A 22,939-nucleotide genomic window follows, 5' to 3' on the forward strand; every position below is an offset into this window, starting at 1 on the left:
ATTAACTTAAATGTAGTTTTAAGTTTATTTTCCTCTTGACTGGATAGAATTAAATATTATAAAAATACATATTTTACTTAAAAATATTACCTTTATTAATTTCTTGGGTTAACAACTAAATTAAACACACAACACTTCACTTAGAATTACTAAGCATCCTCAGGTGACAATACACTCATACAAAATTCTTTTACATACTGTATGTATGAAATGTTATGTATTTAATTTACAAGTTCGTGTAGTTGATGGTTAACCTAAGAAATTAATAAAGGTAATATTTTTAAGTAAAATTTGTCTTTTTATATATATATATATATATGTAAAAAACATACAAATTTTGATATAAAATGATTTTAATGTTTATTTTTCCTCTATAATGTTACACATTTACAATTAATTTTCAAAATGATATTATTTTTATGTTATGTAGTGAAAAATATGTAAAATTTTTACTTGTAAACCTGAAATTTATATTTGTTTTCTGATTTATAACAATATAGTTTCCATCTAGTATACCTTTAAATTATATTTTCTTGTTCTGAGTACTGAAACTTCAAATGGTTTGTAACAAATTATTGCCCCCTTTTGTGCAGATCTGTCTAGACTCCATAGTCCCATTTATAAAAAAAAACAAAATTACTAATGAATAAGAACTAATATTTTTATAAATATTCTCTTATAATACTGTAATCTGAGAGATGTTTTACATCTCTGAAGTCTCCCAATAATACCTACATCACACAGATAAACAATGCATCCTTGTCACAGAGCACTGCATCTCAAACCTGAATTTCCAACTACCTTTCAGTACCTCACAACAATTCATTTTCAAGATCATGTAAGATATAGTGATCTAAACATTAAGAAAGACAGGCCGAACATATTAAGGGTAGATTTGGCATTTTCTGTAAATTCAGCAGAAGTGTAATCATATCTTTCTCAACAAGAATGGGAGGTTGTACTCTTTGTAATCAGGATGGATTTCCTGAAAATACTCATGCCATTTAATATATATCAGTTAGACTAGATAGCACATGTACTACCCCCCCCCCCCTTCATCAGGACTGGTTGAGGGATACCTTGAAAAGTCCAAAATGGGTAACACAGGAATCAGAACAAATGTCACATATACTTGAAGTGATAAAGAGGAATATACAAATGCTACAGTGAAAAGCAAATTTTTAATATATATTATTAAAACAGACGTTTTGATAAAATTCAACCAACATTCTATAAAAAACATGTCAGCTTCTGAACGTTTATTAAAAATCCTCAGTTTGATTAAGATAAACTATTTCAGCAACTAGATGATAAGAAAAAGTTTTAAAACTTATATACCAAAGGTAAACTGTTAAAAATGTCATCTATGTAGATGATTTATCTTTTAGCCCATTATAGACAATTGCCCTATTAATGCTGCAAGCGAAGATGAATATAAAATTATTGATATGACAAGCAAATAGAAATACATTGTATTACTCCAATTATTTTAATTTAAATTAAATGCTGAAAAAAATGTTTCATTTTTGGAAAACAATTTAATAGGTTATTAATTGTGAAAATGATAAGTGCAATAAATTATAATTATACACATTATATATATATATTTTTTTTTTAAATCCAAGAGCAATAATTAATTCCATTTGTAAGAAGAAAGGTTCCCATTTATAAGCAGTTTAAACTACCCTATTGTTTTGAATGAAAGCCATCTTGTTTCTTATTTTTGTTAAGATAAGAGAAGTTATGATGTCCAATGCTATTTTAGAGGTGCAAGTGAAAAACAAAGAACCAAAATTATTTACTAAAATCCCCCTTTTATTGTGAAAATGATGATGAGTTTAGAATTACATATAAAAAATACAATTGGTGGTCGTACAGTTTATTGAAAATTGTTGGCTACAAAAAAGTGAATCCATTTATTATTCCATTATTTGCTGGAAACAAAATGTAACAAAAATCTTGGATGATATTTTATCAGAATACAACCAACTAGGATATTTATACAGTAAAAAAAAGAAAATCTTTTAAGATTGAAAAAATTAATTAAATAAATAAAACCTAAAATGGTTCTTGTAAGAATATGTGTGTGAAATGCATATCATATGTATTTGTAAATACTATATATATTTTTATTTTTTCAGGCATTTGCTGTAAAAATTATGTTTATTGGCCAAGAAAGAACTAAATTATTACCATAAAAGTAAAAATATTTTGATAATCTGTGACTCAATATCATCCCACATCTTAAAAAAAAAAATATATCAAAACGTTATATATGATGTCTGTAAGATTTCCAAACAATTTTAATCTCTAACACCGTTTAAAGCACCTGCTTACTCATTAGTTGGATGTAAAATCAAAATTAAATGAAAAAATGTTATATCCATTAAGGTTATCATATTAAAAAAAAAAAAATGTAAAGATAACACATAATCAAGCTTAAAAAACAAAACTTTTCCACTAATACAGGTGAACACAGATACTGAAACAAAAAAATTTGTTTAAATGGAAAATGTTCACCAGCATTTATTGAAATTCTTTGTTTTGTATTTTTTTTACATTATTGTATCGGTAAATATTTTTAATGTATAGTCATAACTATCACCACTTTACTTTTAAATAAGTTGACCGTTCATTTAATACATATCAAACACTTCAAAATTGAATTTTGACAATCAAAATTATTTAGAATACATACCTAACAGGCTTCATATGCAATTTTTACAATTTACAAAATTACTAAACCAGTTCTTGATAAATTTCAAATTAAGATTTCATAATTCATTAAAAGCAACATTGAAATAATGTCATCACATAACAATTTATAAATTTGAATGCAAAGTAATTTATAGCATAAACAAAGCAGTAAACACAGCATTGAGGTCTATTTTACTATGCAATGAACAACTTATAGTAATATACTAATTTAATAAATAGGAACAGTAAAAATAATTAACTGTTCTTTATTTACAATTCTAGAAAATGAAAAAAAACTGCTTCTTTAACAAAAATTATAAATATTAAAAATAAAAAGAATATAATATAATCTTAATATAATAACTGTAATTAAACAATTAGCATAAAGAAAATAATAAACATGAAATCATAGCAAAAAAGTAATAATGTTACAAAAACTATTACACTTCAATGTAAAGTTTAACACTCTAATTGTGAATGAATTATATAACAATATATTCCAGTGCTTTAGACTGAAGTTACTGAATGAAATGCTGGTAAAATCGCACAACATTGGCCAAACAAATTTCATATGTGACTTAACAGCATGCCAATTTATATAATTTTTTAAATTGAGCTTTTGAAAATAAAATACTTTGTCTACATTGTAAAAAACATAGTGACACCGATTTTTTTATCTAGAAAAATTCTCTTTAGAGAAAGTAAAATAAAAGATCAATTCTTTAATTAATCACATTAATGACAATTAAAAATACCTATTCTGAATTTAATATTTTCTAGAGTTAATAAAATACTGAACTACAAAAATATCCTAAAGAAATGATAGTACAGAAATTACAGACAATTTACTTTACACATAAAAAAAATAATTACATACCAGGGACCTGGAGAAAAACCAAACGGTTTCAAATCGGATTGTACATATCGCCTACCTGAGTGAGTTTGGTCTGATTCTCCCTAACCAATGACATTGTACTCAATGTCATTTCAATAGCAATGGATTCCTGAATCAAATATCATGCATTCATTATAGGCATATTTTAATTCAGGCTATTCTGTAGTCAAAACTCAGCAGTTGTTTCGTATAAAGTTTAAGAGTAGATAAGCATATTTAATGTTCTCAGTCACAATACAGTAATGGTTTGGGTTAATCATTTTAGAGAAAAAGCTTCTTCTTTAAAAGGGAAACCCACAGGCCGTCCACATACCATTCAACTCCCTTAAATACTGAAGCTTTGCATCCGTCAATATCAGGAGTACACAACACCCTGCCATACAACACACCATTGTGCTGGGCATATCAGATCGGAGTGTTCATACAATGCTGCGTGCATATGGATCTTCATTTTGATCCATATAAAACTGTAGCATTTAAAGAATTAAGCGAACGTGATTTTCAGAACCGAAAAGTGTGCTGATCAATTATGAAAATTCTTACTAATAAAACAATCATCATAATGTCAGATGAAGCTCACTTTCACTTCTGGCAAGTGGATAATATTTCCAGTACTGGTTGGTAGAAAATCCTAAGCTTCACAAGAGGCCATTTCACTGCGAACATGTAACAGTTTGGTGTGCAGTTGCTAAATTTAGAGCGATACACCCACAATTTTATGAAGAGAACGTTCAATCAATTTCGATTACTTCAGTTTATGTAGAAATTCTAAATAATCTCCTTGCACCAGAGTTACGTTGTCTTGAAATTAATATTGCAAACGTATAATATCAATAGGATGGGGCAGCTGCTCACACAGCAAGAATGTGCTAGGCAAATGTTTACAGGAAGTTTTTTCAAGAAATGATGACGTTTTATGGCCTGCTCACTCCCCAGATGTCAGCGTGTGATTATTTTCCATGGGGATATTTGAAGTCAAAAGTGTATGCAGCAAGGCCTCAAACATCTTTAAGAACTGAAGTTAGCTATTCACAATGTAATAGCAGTAATACTGAATGAGATGATAGAGAAGACAATGGGAAACTTATAGATACATTTGCAGGAATGTGTGCAGAATGGTGGTCATCACTTATCAAACATAATTTTCAAAACAAAATTAACTTTAAAATTTAAATGGTATAATTATAACAGCATGAAATTATGTTTAAAAATAGATTAATAATTGTTTTTCTTTAGTCATATTTCTGATCTGTTAAGAATCATTTCAAAACCATCTGGTTTTTTTGTTGGTCCCTGTACATTATTAAAAAAAAAAACCATTTCTTCTCAAGATAACAGACTGGAGATTTACAAAAACCTGTAGCAGCAAAAATATTAAAATAGTTTGCAAATAAACTAACTATACAAAAGCAAAAAATATGAGATCTATATTTTTTTATTTATAAACAGTTGTAATTTACTTCAGTTTAAGAACAAAATCAATTTAAATACTGGAATGTAATAATGAACATGAAAATAAAATGGGGGACAAAAAAAGAAACACTCTGAAAACTGTATATGAGATTAGAGATCAGACACATATTCAAGAAGGTTTATATAAAGAAACGACAAAAGAAAATTAAAAATATTACTTAATGATATGTTATTTCAATATTCTCATTAAAAAAAGATCTAATAGAAGACAAAGGAAATATGATCGGTAAAAATTAAAAATTCAGAAGGTACCTCCTCTTTAATAACAAAGAAGGGGTTTGTATCTTAATCAAATTTTTAATACTCTTTCTTCCATGTTATAGTTATTTCAGTTTTAAACAAAATCTCCTTTGGTAGTAATTTCAAAACTATGACATAAGACAATTAGATAATGTATTATCTATTACAATGTAAAAAGAAAATAACAAACTTCTTTTTTTATGAAGAAACTATTATAAGAGAACATAATTAGAAAGATAATAAAAAGGAAAACTTATTTAGTTTGGAATATAATGGCATAGAGAATTATCTAAAATTGGGACACTTTATTCACCCTTTGACCGCTCAAAAGCCACTTAGCTGATCTATTTATTTCTGTTACACTGCAGTGGGCTGATGCAATCAATTTTGATTTAACACAAATAAAGTTTTGTTAATTTTTAATATATTTCATTGAATTATTAGTTAATATAGTTTATTCTTTTATCTATTGATAAACATAATTTTCACAACTTTTTATACTAAAGAAACAACAAAGTTACTCTTTCCAAAATTTCTAACAAAAGTTTATTTGTAATGAACAAATTGTTCAGCAAAAAAATTATTTTTCATGTTTACGATTAAATTTAGTAAAAAAAAAAATTTTTATCACATGTAATTTTAATTACATTATACTTAATAAGAATCAGAATTTTTTTGCATAAAATAATATAGTCAACTATTTTTAAAAAAAAAAGAAAAGCAAATGTGATTTTTGAAAGTGTTTAAAAAAATGGCTATGCCCTTTTTTAGCAGTCAAAGGGTTAAAATAAGATTTTTTTGATAATTTATAAAATCTACCGAATTTAAAATAATTATTTAATAATTAGTGTTATCACTGTTTAAAAAAACATCACCCGACTACTAATTTAAATAAATATATGTTATAATAACTAATTCAAACTTAATTTAAAAATCAAGAATTTACAATTTTAAATACATTAGCCATGTATTCAACAGCTATCAAGTGATTATAAAATAACTTTGGGCAAATAACTAAAATATTTCACAATTTAATTTATATGAAAATGAACTTAATATTTTCAGACAGAAAGAAAATCTTTAATTAAATTTAGCATCTAGCAAAAACGATTTAGCTTAAAATTTTCTTGCTGAAAATTTTAAGGGAATCGTCTTAGTCTTTCATGATCTATTGCAAATTAAACTGAAAAATTTATAAACTACTTAAATTAAAGGTTTTTTACAAGTTAATATATTATAAACAAAATTATACATACTCTCAAAACTTTAAATTTACCTCAATACACATACACTTTTCATTTATCTAATGACTAGCCATCAGGTTTTTGTTATTTTTAACAAAACATTGTTATTATCGTAATCATTATTAATACATACATAAGAAAAATTACTGAAGGAACATTCTACGTAAAAGATATTAAAAATTTAAGTTGAATAAATAATTATTTACAAAAAAAGTAACAGAAAAATTTGCATAACACAATGCTTCATTATTGGAAATTTTTTGTGATTGAAATTATACATTATGATTAATATTCTTTTATAGTTAATCATAATGCGATTTTTAATAAATATTCCAGATTTTTTTTTTAAGTTAACAAATTAAAAAAAAGAATAGTATCAAACAACACTAATTACTTCTTTTAAAATAAAAATAGTTGTAATAGAATTATTGAAAGACTAGATTAAAGATTAATATAAAAAAGCAAATTATTGGTCATTAGAATTGAATGAATGAAAATGAATAAGAAATTAAAATCAAATTCAATTTATTCAGGATAAAAAAGCACGTATTGTTGCCGAAAATGGTTTTCTACAAACAGCACATGTGGTTAAAGATAATGCACACTTAGGGCAAGCAACAATATGTCCACAAGGTAGGAACAGAACACCCATTTCCTCTTGAAAACAGATTTTGCACAGTCTACTGTCACTGCTACTGCTACTGCTGTTGTTACTAGTTACATCTATATCTTCATTTCTGACTTCAGCACTTTGTACACCATTTGTTTCATTTAATCCTGATGTCGAAGCCTTACTGTCCCCGCTATAAAAGATAAAAATAAGTAATTAAAGAGAGAAAATTATATGTTAATGAAAAGTATATAAAAACAAATGCTAATTTGCATTACAACGTTACACTGCTAATAGTAATTACAAACATTATGCATTAGTAACTAATTATGCATCAATTTACCATGTCAATTTTTACCATAGGCATTACCAGAATTTTTATAAAAAAAATGGAAGATTATGAAATAATGGGAGAAAAACTCTTTTGATAAAAGTATTAAACATTCACATTTCCTGTCTTCCACGAATCCTCTAAATATCTGAACAAGAATAGTTCAAAACTAAACTACAGTCAAGAAATAAAAAATTAGTGGCAAAACAAAATTTTATTAAAAAAAAAGAAAAAAAGATTCCTGCACGAGTAACTGGATAAGTACCTGAGGAAGCATTAGAAATCATTTTGTCTGGAGTGCGACTTTCAATAAAGAACAAAGAATTCTCAAGAAAACTTAATGAAAACGTTCTGAAATATTGAAAAGGAGGAAACTAGAGGGGATAGAATGCACAGATATGAAGATATGAAAGGATAAATAAGATATGGAGAAACAGAGTTAGAGAAGAAAGAAAGGTAATGAAATGAATAAAGTATAGAAAAATAAACAGGATAAGGCATTGGCTACAAAAAAAAAAATAAAAAAGTATACTGGTTAGGACTAGAAGGTACGATGATAAAAGACAGGTTACAACTTAAACCATTCCAAAAAAATCCAGTTACCCTAACATAATGTTCACAAGAATGACAAAAGAAAACTGTATTTAGACAAACAGATTACACTTATAACAGAATACCCAATGAAAAAATTATCAGCAAGATTTGATCCACCATATCAGGCTAATTGCAAAAATTACTTTTGGTTTTGTGAAAAAAAATCTTATTACCATAATCTTTGGTATGATTCTTTAGAAGGTCTTGCTGTAATCTTTCTCATACATAATTCCATTTTCTTAAACTAAAACACTTTTTAGTAGCAACTCACTGTACTCTTATGTATTGTATGGAATAATAAAATTATGGAAAATAAATTGTTAAAAATATATAATTTAATTTAAATATTACTTGTCAAACAATCAGCAATTCAAATTTAAAAAGCAATAATTTTATTAGAAAAATGAAAAACATACTGTTAATAATAAAAATTACTATGGTAAAACAAAATCATATCTACAAAATGAAACTTGTGAAAATTAAACATCATTAAGTTTAGTGCAATTCGATTCCACAACTACTCCTCTGTATGCTTTAAAAATGAGTATTTACTCACTCACCTTATGCTTTCTGGTGTTCTGTCTACAGGAACAGAACTATTTTCTGAACTTATAACACTTTTTGAATCCTGAAAAAAATAACAAAATAAATAAGTTGTTGAAAAGTTGATATAATATTCACGTAATAATGTAATACATTAAAAACTAAATGCAAACAATATTAGTAAAAATAATAAAATAAGTTATATATCAAGTACTAGAATGGAAGAATTTCATCTAAATCAATAAAACCTGCATAAAACAATAATTTACGGTAATGCCTTGTCATTCATAACTTAACTACTCAATTGTTCAAGCGCACAATGTTATTTTTTTTTAATTAATGGCTACTAATCCTGTAAATTGGTTTACATCTGCATACAGAATTGCACAATATTATAAACCCCATTGAATGATCACCAAGAGCAGATTTTAAAAAAAAGGTTGAACAAAATTTTTATTTTATAATGAATTAGTTAAGTTTTACAATTATTAGATGTTAAATGACTATTTCAAAAATTATGTAAAATTTTCTTCCTTTTTTGAATCATCAGGAGCATCATCTTTACAGTTGAGATACTAATGGTACTGTTGTTAAAGACACCCATCCTACAAAGATTATGAAATCCCTTAAGTATATAATTTATATATGAAAAAAAAACATTTTACCTATGTTTGTTTGATGTACTATTTATGTTATATTTAGTGTTTGTAAATGTTGAACTGTTCAATCGTTCATTGTAGTTATTTGTTCACAGTTCTATTGTTCATTGTAGTTAATCTTTTTACATCAGTGTCCGGTTTCTATGAGGTGATTTTCAAATATTTTTTATTGTTATGTAAAGTACCTATATGTATTCATTCCTTGCATCCATGAGTGATTATGTGTCCAGTCTGTCGATGTAATATTCAATGCAACCCTACAATTTAATCGTATGTATAGCTGAGTTGCACTTTGTGTTTTGTCAGTATTTGTTTTGAAATGTGTACATTGTTTGCTCTGTAATTAATGCAGTAACCTGAATAACCTTCTTTCCTGAAATAGAAGGGAATTTTATTTTTATTCGTTTATGCTAGTATTAGATAATTTGTTATTACTAAGTGTATTTTCAATTTATTCTTTATTTTAAACATCATGTTGTTTGTGAGTGTGGATGAGTAACTTGAGGCAGATGTTTTATTGCACTGAGTTATTCAGTTTAGGTGTTGGCTATCAAAAGTTAGAGGATTAATAGGTGTTGCAATAAAAGAAAGCAAATTGCATATTTGGGCTGAGTAAGGTACAAGTGTTAAAGTCTGTCAGTTCTAAATGTGTTTGAAATCTATTTCTAATCCTATGAGGTTAAGAAATGTGTAAGATAAGTAAGGTATTAACCCAGGATCACTTGCGTGTCTGAAAATCATATTATTACTCATGTACTAGATTTTATCTAACATTGGTGTTTACCTGAATAAAACTAAGATTTTTTCTCATAACACAATTTATAATAGCAACAAAGTTTATTATTTAAAAAAATAATAAACTGGCTAAATCTTACAGTACTTATATTTATAAATATAAATGAAATGGTATACTAAAAAAATTTATTAAATTTGAAAATTTTATAAACATTTCAAAATAATGTAAATGAGTTCTTAAAATTACGGGAATGTGTTTTGATTACTAACATTTTAGGGCATCAAAAAACCAAAACTATAATAAAATACATAATTATTGTATATTTAAATATTTGGTTCATTGACTGAATCAATATTGCAACATATTATATGAAAATTCCTTTTTTATTTCATTAATTTTCTACATGGTCATTACACTGGGAACAAGTCAGAATAGACTTTGCTGTGTACTCTTTACATATAAGGGATGACCAGCTGCAACACTGATACTGTAAATCTGTTTTTGCACACGGGGCAGTAAACACATTGTGGCCTCCCATCTGGTAGCCGAGGTTTCAGTGGCGATGGTGGGGGAAGTTGTGTACATGCTGTATTTTCTGCTTGAGGCTCACATAAATGTGTAGGATAGCTGCCCCTTTCACGAGGTGTGGCTGCAACAGGGATTTTGCCAGCTGGATATGGTTTGTTGTGTGTTTAATCTAAAATGCGTTCTATCTGAGAGTTTATAGCACACCAATGTTCAATAGGGAGTAGAACAAAGTTAGTGGCAATTAGTTACCGATTCTAGAAACATCATACTCACTTTTCAAGCAATCCACAACATCCACACCCCCCTTTGTGTTATTATAAAATGTTACCTTCTGGTTTCAAGTCTCCTGAAGTTGCATCAATGGCATCATCGTTATGCATTATTGAAAGTAGGAAAACGTTTCTGCCTTTCTTGGGGTCATATGAAGTCAGTAAGGCAATTAATTGTTCGGGTTTTTTCCAAACGCAAACACAGGGGATGATCCCTAATAACAGCAAGTTCAATTGGGATTTGAGGTTTGTTCTAATGAATCGTACCTACAACAGTTGGTCTATGATTTAGAAATAAATCATTTGCAAGGAACATTAGCAAAAAAGTTGCCCACAGTTACGTTAACCCCTGTATTGTCTATGGGTTCAACAAGATGTTTCACTATACTGCTGGCATCATTTTGAATAAAATATGGTCCTTGAGGCTGTTGCCCAACACATACTTCCAGTTTACTAGTGTAAAATGTACAGGCTTCTACAAGTGCCCGAGATTTAACAAATAAAATATTGACTTTTATCCCATACTTTGCTAGTTAATTTGGGATATAAACCCAAAATTTACAGCGACCACAAAATGTATCCAGCATTTCATCAATAGTGGCATATTCACTTATTGATTAACCTTCTTCACATTTTTGAACCAACTGTTCAAAAAGCTGCCTAATTGGGGCTATGTTATCAATAAGTTTTCTAGCAGCTCTGGTAAATTTTTCGTCAAACCATACAGCTTGAACCAATGTTTGGCATCGCAACAGTACAAACACAAAACATTCTGGACATATGCCGTCGTTGGACCATAACTTGTCAATATTTAGATTACTAACATTTTTAACACCCGCTAAATGAAGCACTCCCAAGAAAGTCTTTAATTCAGTTATATCAGTTTCCGTTACATCCCTGATGCCTCGTGTACATGAGTGACACATTAGCAATAATTGCTGGTTCGTGCAATGAAAATATTTTCAATTATCTCATCTGGAAAATAAAATCTCCAGTAATCCATAATTGTATTTTTTCCTCTAGCCATATTTCTTACTCCTGGCAATCTAGTAACTATATTTTCTCTAGCAGTTCAGGTAAGTTGTGATAATGCTGGATTGTGCGCATACCAATTACTTCTGCTTGTAACAGCATCTTCTACTTCATCATCAGTCTTACCATGTATGGACTTGCCCTCTTCCAACCATCCCAAAATATGAAAGTCATCCTGTACCATTATTCTTAAGGGACAACCACACTATAAGATTCCAAAATACTCAATAAAATAAAATAAATACTTAATAAAACTATGTCACAAATTATAGGTCACCAGAAAAGTAGTACGTAATCACTCGCGTTAGATATCTTCTGTCAAGTAGACTGACATGATCACTCGCGCATTAGATTCCAGCTAACAGACCATGCGCACCCCACTCCTGACCTTAGAGACCCCACCACAACATCTACATCAACACTTGCGTAAACATGTTCTGCCAAGGCAATGACAAAGTTTAAGGTTCTTACTTAATGTAATAAAGTTTTTATTACAGCAAGTATCCAAAGTGTTAGATTTTATCTAGTGCGCAAGTGATCCCGGGTTAATGTAGTAGGCAATCTACCTCTGTAGTTAGTTCTTATGTGGCGTCACTGAAATGCTATATTGAAATAAGAAAATAAATGCAAAAACAGTGAATAAATGGACTAATTTAAGAATAAATGGAGTTATTTTTATTTTATTTAAAAATTCATTAAGTTTTCAATTTCATTAAACTTATGATAAAAGTTTATAAAGTTTCTCTCCACTATACAAAAACAAAGTTCTTTTGGTGACCGAGAAGTCTTTTCATTACCACACATCAGACAAACAGGAAGGCTGCTATTTCACAAGGGGGTAATCCATGTTGGCAAAGAAACTGAATGGTTGATTCATTGGTGGCTATGGCTTGATAAAACTCAATAGCTTTCATATTTGAAAATCCAATAAAACAACACTCTAAAGAACAACTGATTTTGATAGAGCATAAAATACAACTGCAAAACACAACTGATTACAGTGGCGCTATCTAAGAACTAACTTTACTACAGAGAGAGATCACCTACTACATTAATACCATAAGCATATAATAACGTAGTATATGTATGATACAAAGGAGTAAATTACACATACGTATGAGTATAGGAGTATATGCATGAGTAAAGGAGAAATTACACAGTTCACAACATGAAATATTACCTATACACATGGATTAAAAACGAACAAAAATATACACAAGGCTCAAGTTAAATAAACCATGACTTAGATCATAATCAAACAATTATCTTTCTAGCAGAACCAACTAATTTTTACATGAACTGAAATTCCTTAATAAAATATGTCTGTGAATACACATAAAATATCTAGGTACAACTACACTTACCAGAGGGAAAACAAACATGATATAAAAGTAAATAAAAAAACAAGATTATTAAATTCTGATGGATGGAAATACATTAAAATATTTGTATAAATAATGAATCAATATATAGAAGAGTTCATAAAGGAATATTTTAATGAATTGATAAAGTCCTAAAACAATGTAAAATGTGACAGTAAATTCGTAACATAGATGATTTAATGAGTAACAAATGCTACATTGTAATTAAATCATACATATTGCAAATTGTTATGTACAAACAGGCTGATATAATTTCAGACAAGGAGTTGTAACTGTGTTGCACTTTAAAAAATAATATTTAAGTTTCATGATTCCAAGTAATTATGAAAAAGAAATTCAGGGAAATTTCATAACATTTGTTAACATAAATAATGAGTTATATGGAAAAGAAAAAGTAGATTCAGACTCACTAAAATGTGAGTATGGGAGTATATTTTGATACCTGATAAATTAACTTTTTTTTCCTTTTAAAAAGAATTGAAAATCAAGGTAGTTCCTTCATTTGAGAAATAAAAAGTACTAATATAGAAAATTAACTTACAAATATTTTTTTAAATATGCTTATTGTAAGACATTATAAATAAAATTACATACCTCTGGTTTTTTATTTGCAACTCTATCAACAAATTCTTTTCCTTTAACAAGTAAAACAAAATTGCACTTGTTAAACCATCGTGCATGCTCTTCCCAAGGTTCATCTGATTCTTCCCAATCCTTAAGTCCTCCTCCACAATGGTAACATATCGTTTGATCTCCCTTACCTAAAACAAAAAAAAATTAATACAATTTATGACCAAAGCTTTTTGTTTGTAGTAAATGAAAATATGAGAACCAATTTTTTAAAGTAAGAAAGTTATTAAATTTTGGGTAACAAAATCATCACCTCTGCATACAATTAGCATGCTAATAAATATGTTGAAAATGGCAGGCTCTTTTTTGAACATTTGTTATAAACTTTAACATATAATGCACTCTGGTGTAGTGTACCGTTTCTAAATAAAATTCCAATTTTACTAATTGTTTTTTGTTTTATTCAACTTATACCATTTTGTTCTCTGCATGTTTTATGTGTTTTACCCTTTAACAAAGTCATTGTATGTCAAACACAAAAAATAGGGTGTTTTTAATTGGTTTTCACTCCAGGTTTCTCAAAAACTACTGCAGATATGTCGACAGATTCCCAAATAGGTTCTGGGACTTATTTTATTCAATTACCAGATCAAAAAACCATAATTCACAAATTCTGTCCCTTAATTAAAATCCTAAAAATCTCAGTACAGCCTCAGTTTCACTGGGGGGTAGCTGAAATCTGAGCGAAATCTTTCACTAAACTCGCAAACAAAACAATTCAGGACGTATATTTATTCAAACTTTTTCCATTATTTTCACTAGTAGAATAGGTTATGAAAGTCCCAGAACTTTGTGATATATCTGTATAAAAAACCAAAATAAAAGGACTCTTTAAGTACACTACGTATTTTTGAGAACTAAAATGAATTATCTGATTTTACACAAACGGTAAGTACTGCAAACATTATAAAAAACGACTTTTTGATAAGTCATGAAAAATCTCAACTCAAAAAAAGAAATTGACAGTAAAATGTAATTGGTGAATGTAAAAAGAAATTTGTATATTAAGGAGAATTTAAAAAAAAAAAAACAAAAGTAGGTCATTTTTATAAGGTTAAGTAATTCTGCCTTAATAGATTTTAAATAGGCGTTAATAAATATCTAACAGCATAATCATATATAAGCCAAAGAAATGTTTGTTTTAAAGATTTGTCTTAACATATAAATACCAACACAATTAACTTTTTTACATTATATCCTTTATTCACCAACACATTTTTCACTTATATACAAGCACACGTTTCTAACATTACTCTTGCATTCAAACACATTCTTGAAATTAAATTGGTGGCTAACAAAAATTTACCGGTATAAAAAAATCCAGCTTCACTTAAAACATTTGGCTTTAGTTTCAATGAGATAGGCCACATTTCATAAGAACGCATTCTTGCTTCGTATGTTGAATAATTTGGAAATGCTGGTGGCCTGCTTTGTTGAATACCCAGTTTTTCAATTGATGGAATATCAACATTAGGTGAATTGTCAGGTCGAAAGACTATTCCATATTGCCCAGTACCACAAACATCATAACCTGTTAAAAAAAAGAAGTAATATAAAACAATAGTACAAAGACACAAGCTAAACATAAACAACACATTAATAAAGTTGGTCTCAAATTTACACCAATTTACAAGAACAAAGTGATGTATTTCACCTAATGAAACCCAAATAAGGGAAACGTAATCAAAAAATAAAATAAAATAATAAACATCAAATAATTATTTAATAAAAATTCAAAAAATAAATAATTAAAATAACCATAAAAACTATTTAAATAAAAAATTCTAAACAAAAAAGGAAAGGAACCAAAGAGAGTATAAAAAATTTAAAAATATCCTGCTCCCTAAAAAAAATTTACTGAGCATAATGGCTACTGATATTATTTCAATTCAACTCAACGTATTTCAATGTTATGTACAAATTGACTTTAACATGAGAAATTAAGATTTTATTCAATAAAATAATTGAAATAGTCTGTGTATAACTACACTAGGATATAATCTAATCACATACAAACAATAAAAGTGAATATACCACTCTTAATTACAACATAACATAATTAGTGCTGTACTTAATTATTAAATTGTTTGGCTTTGTCAGATTATGCAGCAAACATCTGTTTAAATAAATACTAACACAAGGCATTACATATTTTAATTGTAGAAATATTAATTAGTACAACAGTATCAACTCTCATTGATATAAAAATTTACCTTAAAGCAATTTTTAATACTCTCACTAATAATTTAAAAACAAAACATTTAGAAAATGAAAAAAAATCTTGGGCTTAAAAAAGTTATAGCTCAGTAAAATATAATTCCTAAACTTAAATTCTTACTGCCAGTTAACATACATGTTCTAAAACATAACCAAATAATGTTGGGTGCTAATGAATAATTGAACTTACCGGTATCTCTTGCCAAGTGTTCTGTAGTTCCGTTATCTGAACTGATCGGCACATTTCCAACAGGTAATTTACGAAGGAATCTACAAGCAGGAGACCACCGCTGGTGATCATGCATCGGATTATCACCTTCCTCCCAGCTGCCGACTTCAACACCACAAAATGCACACCTCACAACATCGTCTCTCTTTGTATAATAAAACCCAGCTGCAGCCATCTGACCAGCACTTAGGAAGGGCACACGCCATCCTTCAAAAGTTTTTAATCTTTCAACTTCCCTATTAAAATTTACTGTTGTATTAATCAGTTCATGTAACCTTGCACGATTATCCAATGACATATTTGAATTATTACTAGTCTCAGGAATACTGTTAGGTTGAAATGTTCTTGATATGTTATCGCTTTGAACAGCAGGTAGAGGCCCAGCTAATCGTTTTGGTCTTTCTTCTATTGGCCTGGAAGGGCGTGGTGAATTTTCTACAGTGTTATTCGGTGATGGTGGCATCTAAAAAGAGAAAAGAAATTATTTAAATTAAATGCAGCAAATGAAGATTCTAATGTAAATAAAAGAAACTTATGACAAAATTCAAAGTGTGTTAGTATTAATCAAATCCAGTAATTTATCTAGATTAAATATTAATCATATTTTGCAGTTAATCATTTCACTTACATTTTTAAAGATGTCATACAGAATAAAAACTAAAGGTCAGAATGCAAATTTAATTTAGATTCAAAAAAGAATTCAGATAGAAAAAAATTTGATTGAATGAAAGGAATTTATCACAATGAGAATTTATATAAATAAAAATAATCTCCATACACTCATACACAAATATATGAAAACTAATGATAATAAATGAAAGAAAAGAAAAATAACACCAATTTTGATGATTCTGACATACAACTGAATAATACAATATTGATGTTGAAATGTAAGTCAAAACCACTATCAATTATATCCTATTATTGAAGAATAAAATAAAAAGATTGTGGCAAAGAGTACTCCTGCAAAACGAGATCCAATGGTAAAAATTAGGAAGTTCACATAAAAAGATTTTCATTACTAATTAAAAAAATATTGAATAGATCCCAAAGATCAGAGTTATTAGATGAAATAACCATGGATGATCTACAAGAAATATTACATTCCCAAGACAATTTTTTCAAACAGATTGAGATCTGCTAACTTAATTAAGAAATGTACAAGGTTTTTCCAAAAAATGAGAAAGTTTGAAATACAAAAACAATACAGAATGTTTTGTGGTAGATACTGTTAAAAAAACGCGTAATAATGATAAAGATGCTGATCCTACAATTATTATTAAAAAAATGTATTATGCACCAAGCTGTAACTGAATTTTATTACTTATTATGAAAGATGGTATAAAATTAAAAAAAAAGCAAAAAAAGAATACAAATTTTACAGGTTTGGTGACAATAAATTACAGCCTTACATATCAAAAAGAGTTGTTAGATATACATGTTTAAGGTTAGTATTATATAATTTATCATATAATATGTAATGTGTATTATACCACAACAAAATCTTATTAACTTTTTTTTTTGTAACTATATTAAGATTAAAATATATTTATGATTTGTTTTATTCAAGTGTATTGACAAACAACATTTGTATAAGAAGACCGATCATAAAATTTCTTTGTATAGCAAATCGCCAACAAAAAATTGATTTTTTTATTTTTATAAGTACATTTTTGAAAGAAAAAATTTGTATTTATTCCTGCAGGTATGTATTGGTGTCATCAAATTTATATTTTCAATCGTATGAATTAGAAAAAAAAAATTTGTTTAACACATAAATCAATAAAAATCATCACTTCTTACTCCTAGAGAGGCTACCCAAAGCACTGTTAATGAACGATTAAACTCAGCAATCTCAAGGAGTGTGAAAAATTAAAGGATACATTACACATTTCCAAAATGTGTGACAAGCAGTCAAAAGTTTTACAACATTAAAAAAAAACCGCAACATAAAATACTATAAAACATACATTCCAGAACGAAAAAAATGCCAATATACAACAGACACCCTATACAGGTTCAAAATTAATTCACAGTCAGCATGGGAACACAGGTTGAAAAAAGAAGAATTTACATTATACTGGATAAAAAAATTAATTTGAAAATATGTTTACACTACCAGTGAAACAATGAAATTAACAAAACTGAATAATATATAGAGTACAATATAAACAAAGAAATTACCAGTGAAATTTTAAACATTTTATCTTTGTCTTAATTATCACAGCCAAATAAACCAACACAACATACTAATTACTGATAATAATTCATTTAAATTTAGAACAATATTAAATATCTCCACCATCATCATATATAGATATTCTATAATAAAAGATAAAAAAACAGGCAAATTTAATACTGAACATATTTACATATTATCTTGCAATAATCTAATGCAAATCAGACATCTACGAATATAAAATAAATGTTTGTGACAAATGAATATTTTCATGATAACATTGCTGACATGATGAATCATCTACTAAGTTGAGAAGTAATATATTTATAACCATATAAGAATATTAATAATAATAGATAGTATAGGATTACTTCAATCCTTGAACAAGCAAATCAATCTTTTAAGTAAACAAATTTAAATGTCCAGACATTTAATTTTGAAAAAAGTTTATTTATTACATAAAAACTATTTTATCAAACTTAATTTTAAAAATACAATACTGAATTTTTACATAGTAAAAAAAAAGTTACATTTAAACATTTTTAATACATATAAATTTAATACTAGCTTATCTCGTAGTAAATTTCCAATAACAATTAAATTTCACACCATCCACACATCAATCAGATAAAATTCATTCATAATGTTAATTAAAGAATTATAAAATAAAAAAAAAAGTAATAACTGGCTCACTTAATCAAACATTATAACTGTAAACAGATCTATTTTTGCTATTTAATGCGTAAATAACATTTTAATAGTGTTGAGAGTTTAAGAGTTACATAAGACTTTTAACATTTGAACATAGTTTCACCTAAATCGTAAACTTGATGAATATTTTGCAAGCAAAATCATAATAATAAATTTTTTAAATACTTTTTTCTCTGCCGAGTCGAACCAGTGTATATGATGCATATTTCACAACAGACAGCAGTACATAGCTTTATACAACAAAGCTGTGATGCATGTAAAGCAAGAGAACAAATCAAAGTTATTTCTTTGAGAGTAATGAGGTTCAATACACACCCAGTCTGTGCAGTGAACAAAAGCGAAGGTATTACGTGCAGGGATGAATAAAATCTGCATTGAGTCAGGCTTAGCATTATACATATTTCTAAAAAATTTAAAAAAATAGTCTATAATCTTTTACGACTTATTACAATACTAAAAAATGATTGATATTTTGATACTATCAATTATCTTTTATTTTTTTTTTTAATAACTTCTTACAGTTTGTTAAAAACATCAAATTGTGATAAGCTTCTTGGAAGAATTTAACAAATATAACAAGGGAATAATTTCAATGTTAAAAATTATTATGAATTAAAATCAATAATTAAATTATTTTTAATTTAAAAAACACCAAAGGCTGTAAACAATCAGTAGACAATAATAAACAAACAGGGTATGAAAAACAAAATATAATTTTTTTTTGGTCATTCCTACACTTATATTTGAAAATAATCTAAATTTAAATATAAATAAAAATCTAACTAAAAAGGGATGTAATCACAAAAGAAAGTATTATAAAAAAGAATTTTGTGATAATAGCAACTGAAAATTCTGCAAAAAAAAAAAAAAAACAGCAAGTTAAGGTAACTGGAAATTGTAAGCCCAGCAAAGACAATAAAGACTAGGGTGAAGTACTAACACACAACACAGAGCAATTATCAATATGATGCATCTAACAAAAATTATTGAATAGACAGCATATAATGAAACTACTACTTAACAGTATATAGCAACATAGACGACACACTCAGGTGAGTTCAGCAGCAAAAATGTTAAATAAAACAAGACTGAACATAACTTTTACTTCAAGAAAGAAAAACAAACTGGTAAGTAACAAAGAATTAACTAAGAAACAAAATTTAACATGAATTTTCAATCTGTACTTTTAAATAACTACAAAAAAACCTTTTTTTTTAAATTGGACAAAAAATAAATACACTAATTAAAAAAAAAAAATGCACCGGAAAGGAAAAAAAATGTTTTTATATGTTTTCCTGGATACAATCTTCGAAAACTTATTTTTTGAAATCAGTGCCAAATTTCACAATTAAGACTTACGCCTTAATTCAAATAAATCTCATCATCCATGTCTCATGCACTTGTAATTCACTTAAAATTTGACATGGACTTCAAAAAATACGTTTGAAAAATTGTATTGAGGACAAAGTGAAAACCTTTTTCCTTTTCAATGCAATTTTTAAAGATTTATTAATTTATTTGAGTCTGTTCACTTAATTTTTTTAATTTTTTTTCTATTCTTTTTTTCTATCTTCAACAAAAATGAAATAAATACAGCCATAACTATAAAACAGACTGCTTGAAAGATCAAACAAAACAAAATCATTTTTCCTCATTATTTTTTTCCAATTGGTCAAATACAATTAAGCAATGGTTCAATGTTTATTCAATGTGGTGCATTCAGTAAAACGTTATTGGACAAACAAAAAACCACTGTCATGAAAACAACTCTTTTTTCGAAGAAGGTTAAAAATAAGTTCATTGAATACAAATACAATATAAAACAATAAGTTACACAATTAAAAATCTGGCACCTACCCTAGCTGAACTACAGTTTACAATAACTGCAGTAGCTAAGTTAATCATCTCTTTATAGCTAATCTCTCTTTTGACAAACAGAGCAATTTATAATATGACATAACATATTTAAACATAATATGTAATTAAGTAGCATTGGTATCAATTTAGGTTATCTAATCTTAACTCCATAATAGCTTCTGATCAAATGATAAAAGAAGAAAATTTTGATCATAGTTCAAATCCTAATAATGTTTAAAAGTTATCGCACTTTCAATAGTTTATCAGCTAAAAAAATTTCAAAATTAAATTTCATAAAATGAATTTTCTAATAAACAGCCTCCATACAAAATCAAAATTCAATTTTTAACAGGATTGCAGTCAAAAATTAAACTGAAAATACAAGTATACGGTCTTCTTATAATAAAACTTTACAAAATAAGAAACACAAATAAAGTAAACTCTGTACAAATTTGTTACATAAAATTTTCATAAAAATTACATATAACTAATTATAAAAGACCAATATCCTCATAAAAAATAAAATTTTCTGTTTTTTCAATAAATATGAATGTTTGTTTTTAAAAATTAAATCAACTATAAAATTTAGCTGGATATACACATTATACATTCATCAAACTTGTTTCTGTATATATTAAAACCATCAAATTGTTTACAATAAAGGCGCACAACATATGCCTCTCTCTTTTTACTTCCTTGCACGAATAAATTTTTACTTCCTTTTTACTTCCTTCGTACTTATTTAAAGTAAGTAACAGAAATATCAATTTTTCCATCCCTCAAAATGTGTCTCACATGTGAGATGTGTATCTCATCATATAACTCAAAAACGATTAGCAGTAAAATGTTGAAATTTTGGATTTAGAACTGTTGTAACAACTTGTTGTGCACCTCACCTTTTGATTGCAATCAACTAGACCAAGTGTCCAAAAAAGCCAAAAATTAAAAAACTTTTTGGATTTTGGACTTTTTCTTTACTGCAGTAATCAGCACTCATTGAGAACTTTTTAACGATATATCATAAGTGGTATTATTTTCATTAGTTACAGTTTAGCCAATACAATTTTAATTAATGAAAAATTTGGATCGTAATTTAATAGGCGTACAAGGGAATCATGTGGTGTCCACATCAGATTTTTCTGTTTTACCCTTCGGACCACCATTAAAGTATTACTTCAGAGGATGACATGTATGAATGTAAATGAAGTTTAATATATTTCAGTCTCAGGTTTCAGACTTGTACAGTCTCAGGTTGCCACATTTCTGAGATATGTGTTAATTGAAACCCAACCACCAAAGAACACCGGTAATCCATGATCTAGTATTCAAATCTGTATAAAAGTCAACTCCCTCTATTGTAGAACATATGCCTGCTGTTTGGAAACATCCCCTATGTTAAGTTAAATGAAATAAAAAGATTTATTACAGTTCTAATTTTAAGTTTTACATCTTATACTTCCAAGTTTTTGAACAAAAAAAATCATTCTGGTAGAATTCTAGAAATAAGCAAATTTTAAAAAAATCACAGCCTTTTATGTAATAATTTAAGCAAAGCAATATGTTACGGATATGTCATGTGTTTATTATTAGTTTACTTAGAACGAGCAAATCACATAATTACAAGCAAAAAATAAAAATCTCAAAAATAAAATTCCATAATATTAATTTTCTAATACATAAACCACCACAAAAACATAAATAAATTTTGGCTGTCAGTAGATATAGCTAAATTGAATGTCCTAGCTCCAATTCTGGCAAGGGTCTGGATTTTAATGACAAAAAAAATACCTTACAGATCAATCCTGGCCAACAAAATGAGAAGAAGCAACGACTATCAAGGCTTTCTATTAACAAAAATCATACAAAATGATTCTTCATTCCAG

The 22,939-nt window shown here is 27.6% G+C and overlaps 1 protein-coding gene across 8 annotated transcripts in view; it reads right to left on the minus strand.

The window, feature by feature from the left end:
* Nucleotides 1–1,863: 1,863 nt before the first annotated feature.
* Nucleotides 1,864–22,939, minus strand: part of LOC142327298 (death-associated inhibitor of apoptosis 1-like) — a 127,484-nt gene continuing 106,408 nt past the window's right edge. For all 8 annotated transcript variants that reach the window (XM_075370208.1, XM_075370209.1, XM_075370211.1 and 5 more), the window contains exons 2-6: nucleotides 16,271–16,772; nucleotides 15,170–15,394; nucleotides 13,828–13,994; nucleotides 8,645–8,712; nucleotides 1,864–7,352 (exon numbers count right to left, since the gene is read on the minus strand). In XM_075370208.1, coding sequence (XP_075226323.1) covers nucleotides 7,079–7,352; nucleotides 8,645–8,712; nucleotides 13,828–13,994; nucleotides 15,170–15,394; nucleotides 16,271–16,772 — 1,236 coding nt within the window. In that variant the 3' untranslated portion in view covers nucleotides 1,864–7,078. The remainder of the gene's footprint in view (nucleotides 7,353–8,644; nucleotides 8,713–13,827; nucleotides 13,995–15,169; nucleotides 15,395–16,270; nucleotides 16,773–22,939) is intronic.

This window comes from Lycorma delicatula, chromosome 7 (genome assembly GCF_047948215.1).
Source record: "Lycorma delicatula isolate Av1 chromosome 7, ASM4794821v1, whole genome shotgun sequence".
In the NCBI taxonomy this organism is placed as follows: Eukaryota; Metazoa; Arthropoda; class Insecta; order Hemiptera; family Fulgoridae; genus Lycorma; species Lycorma delicatula.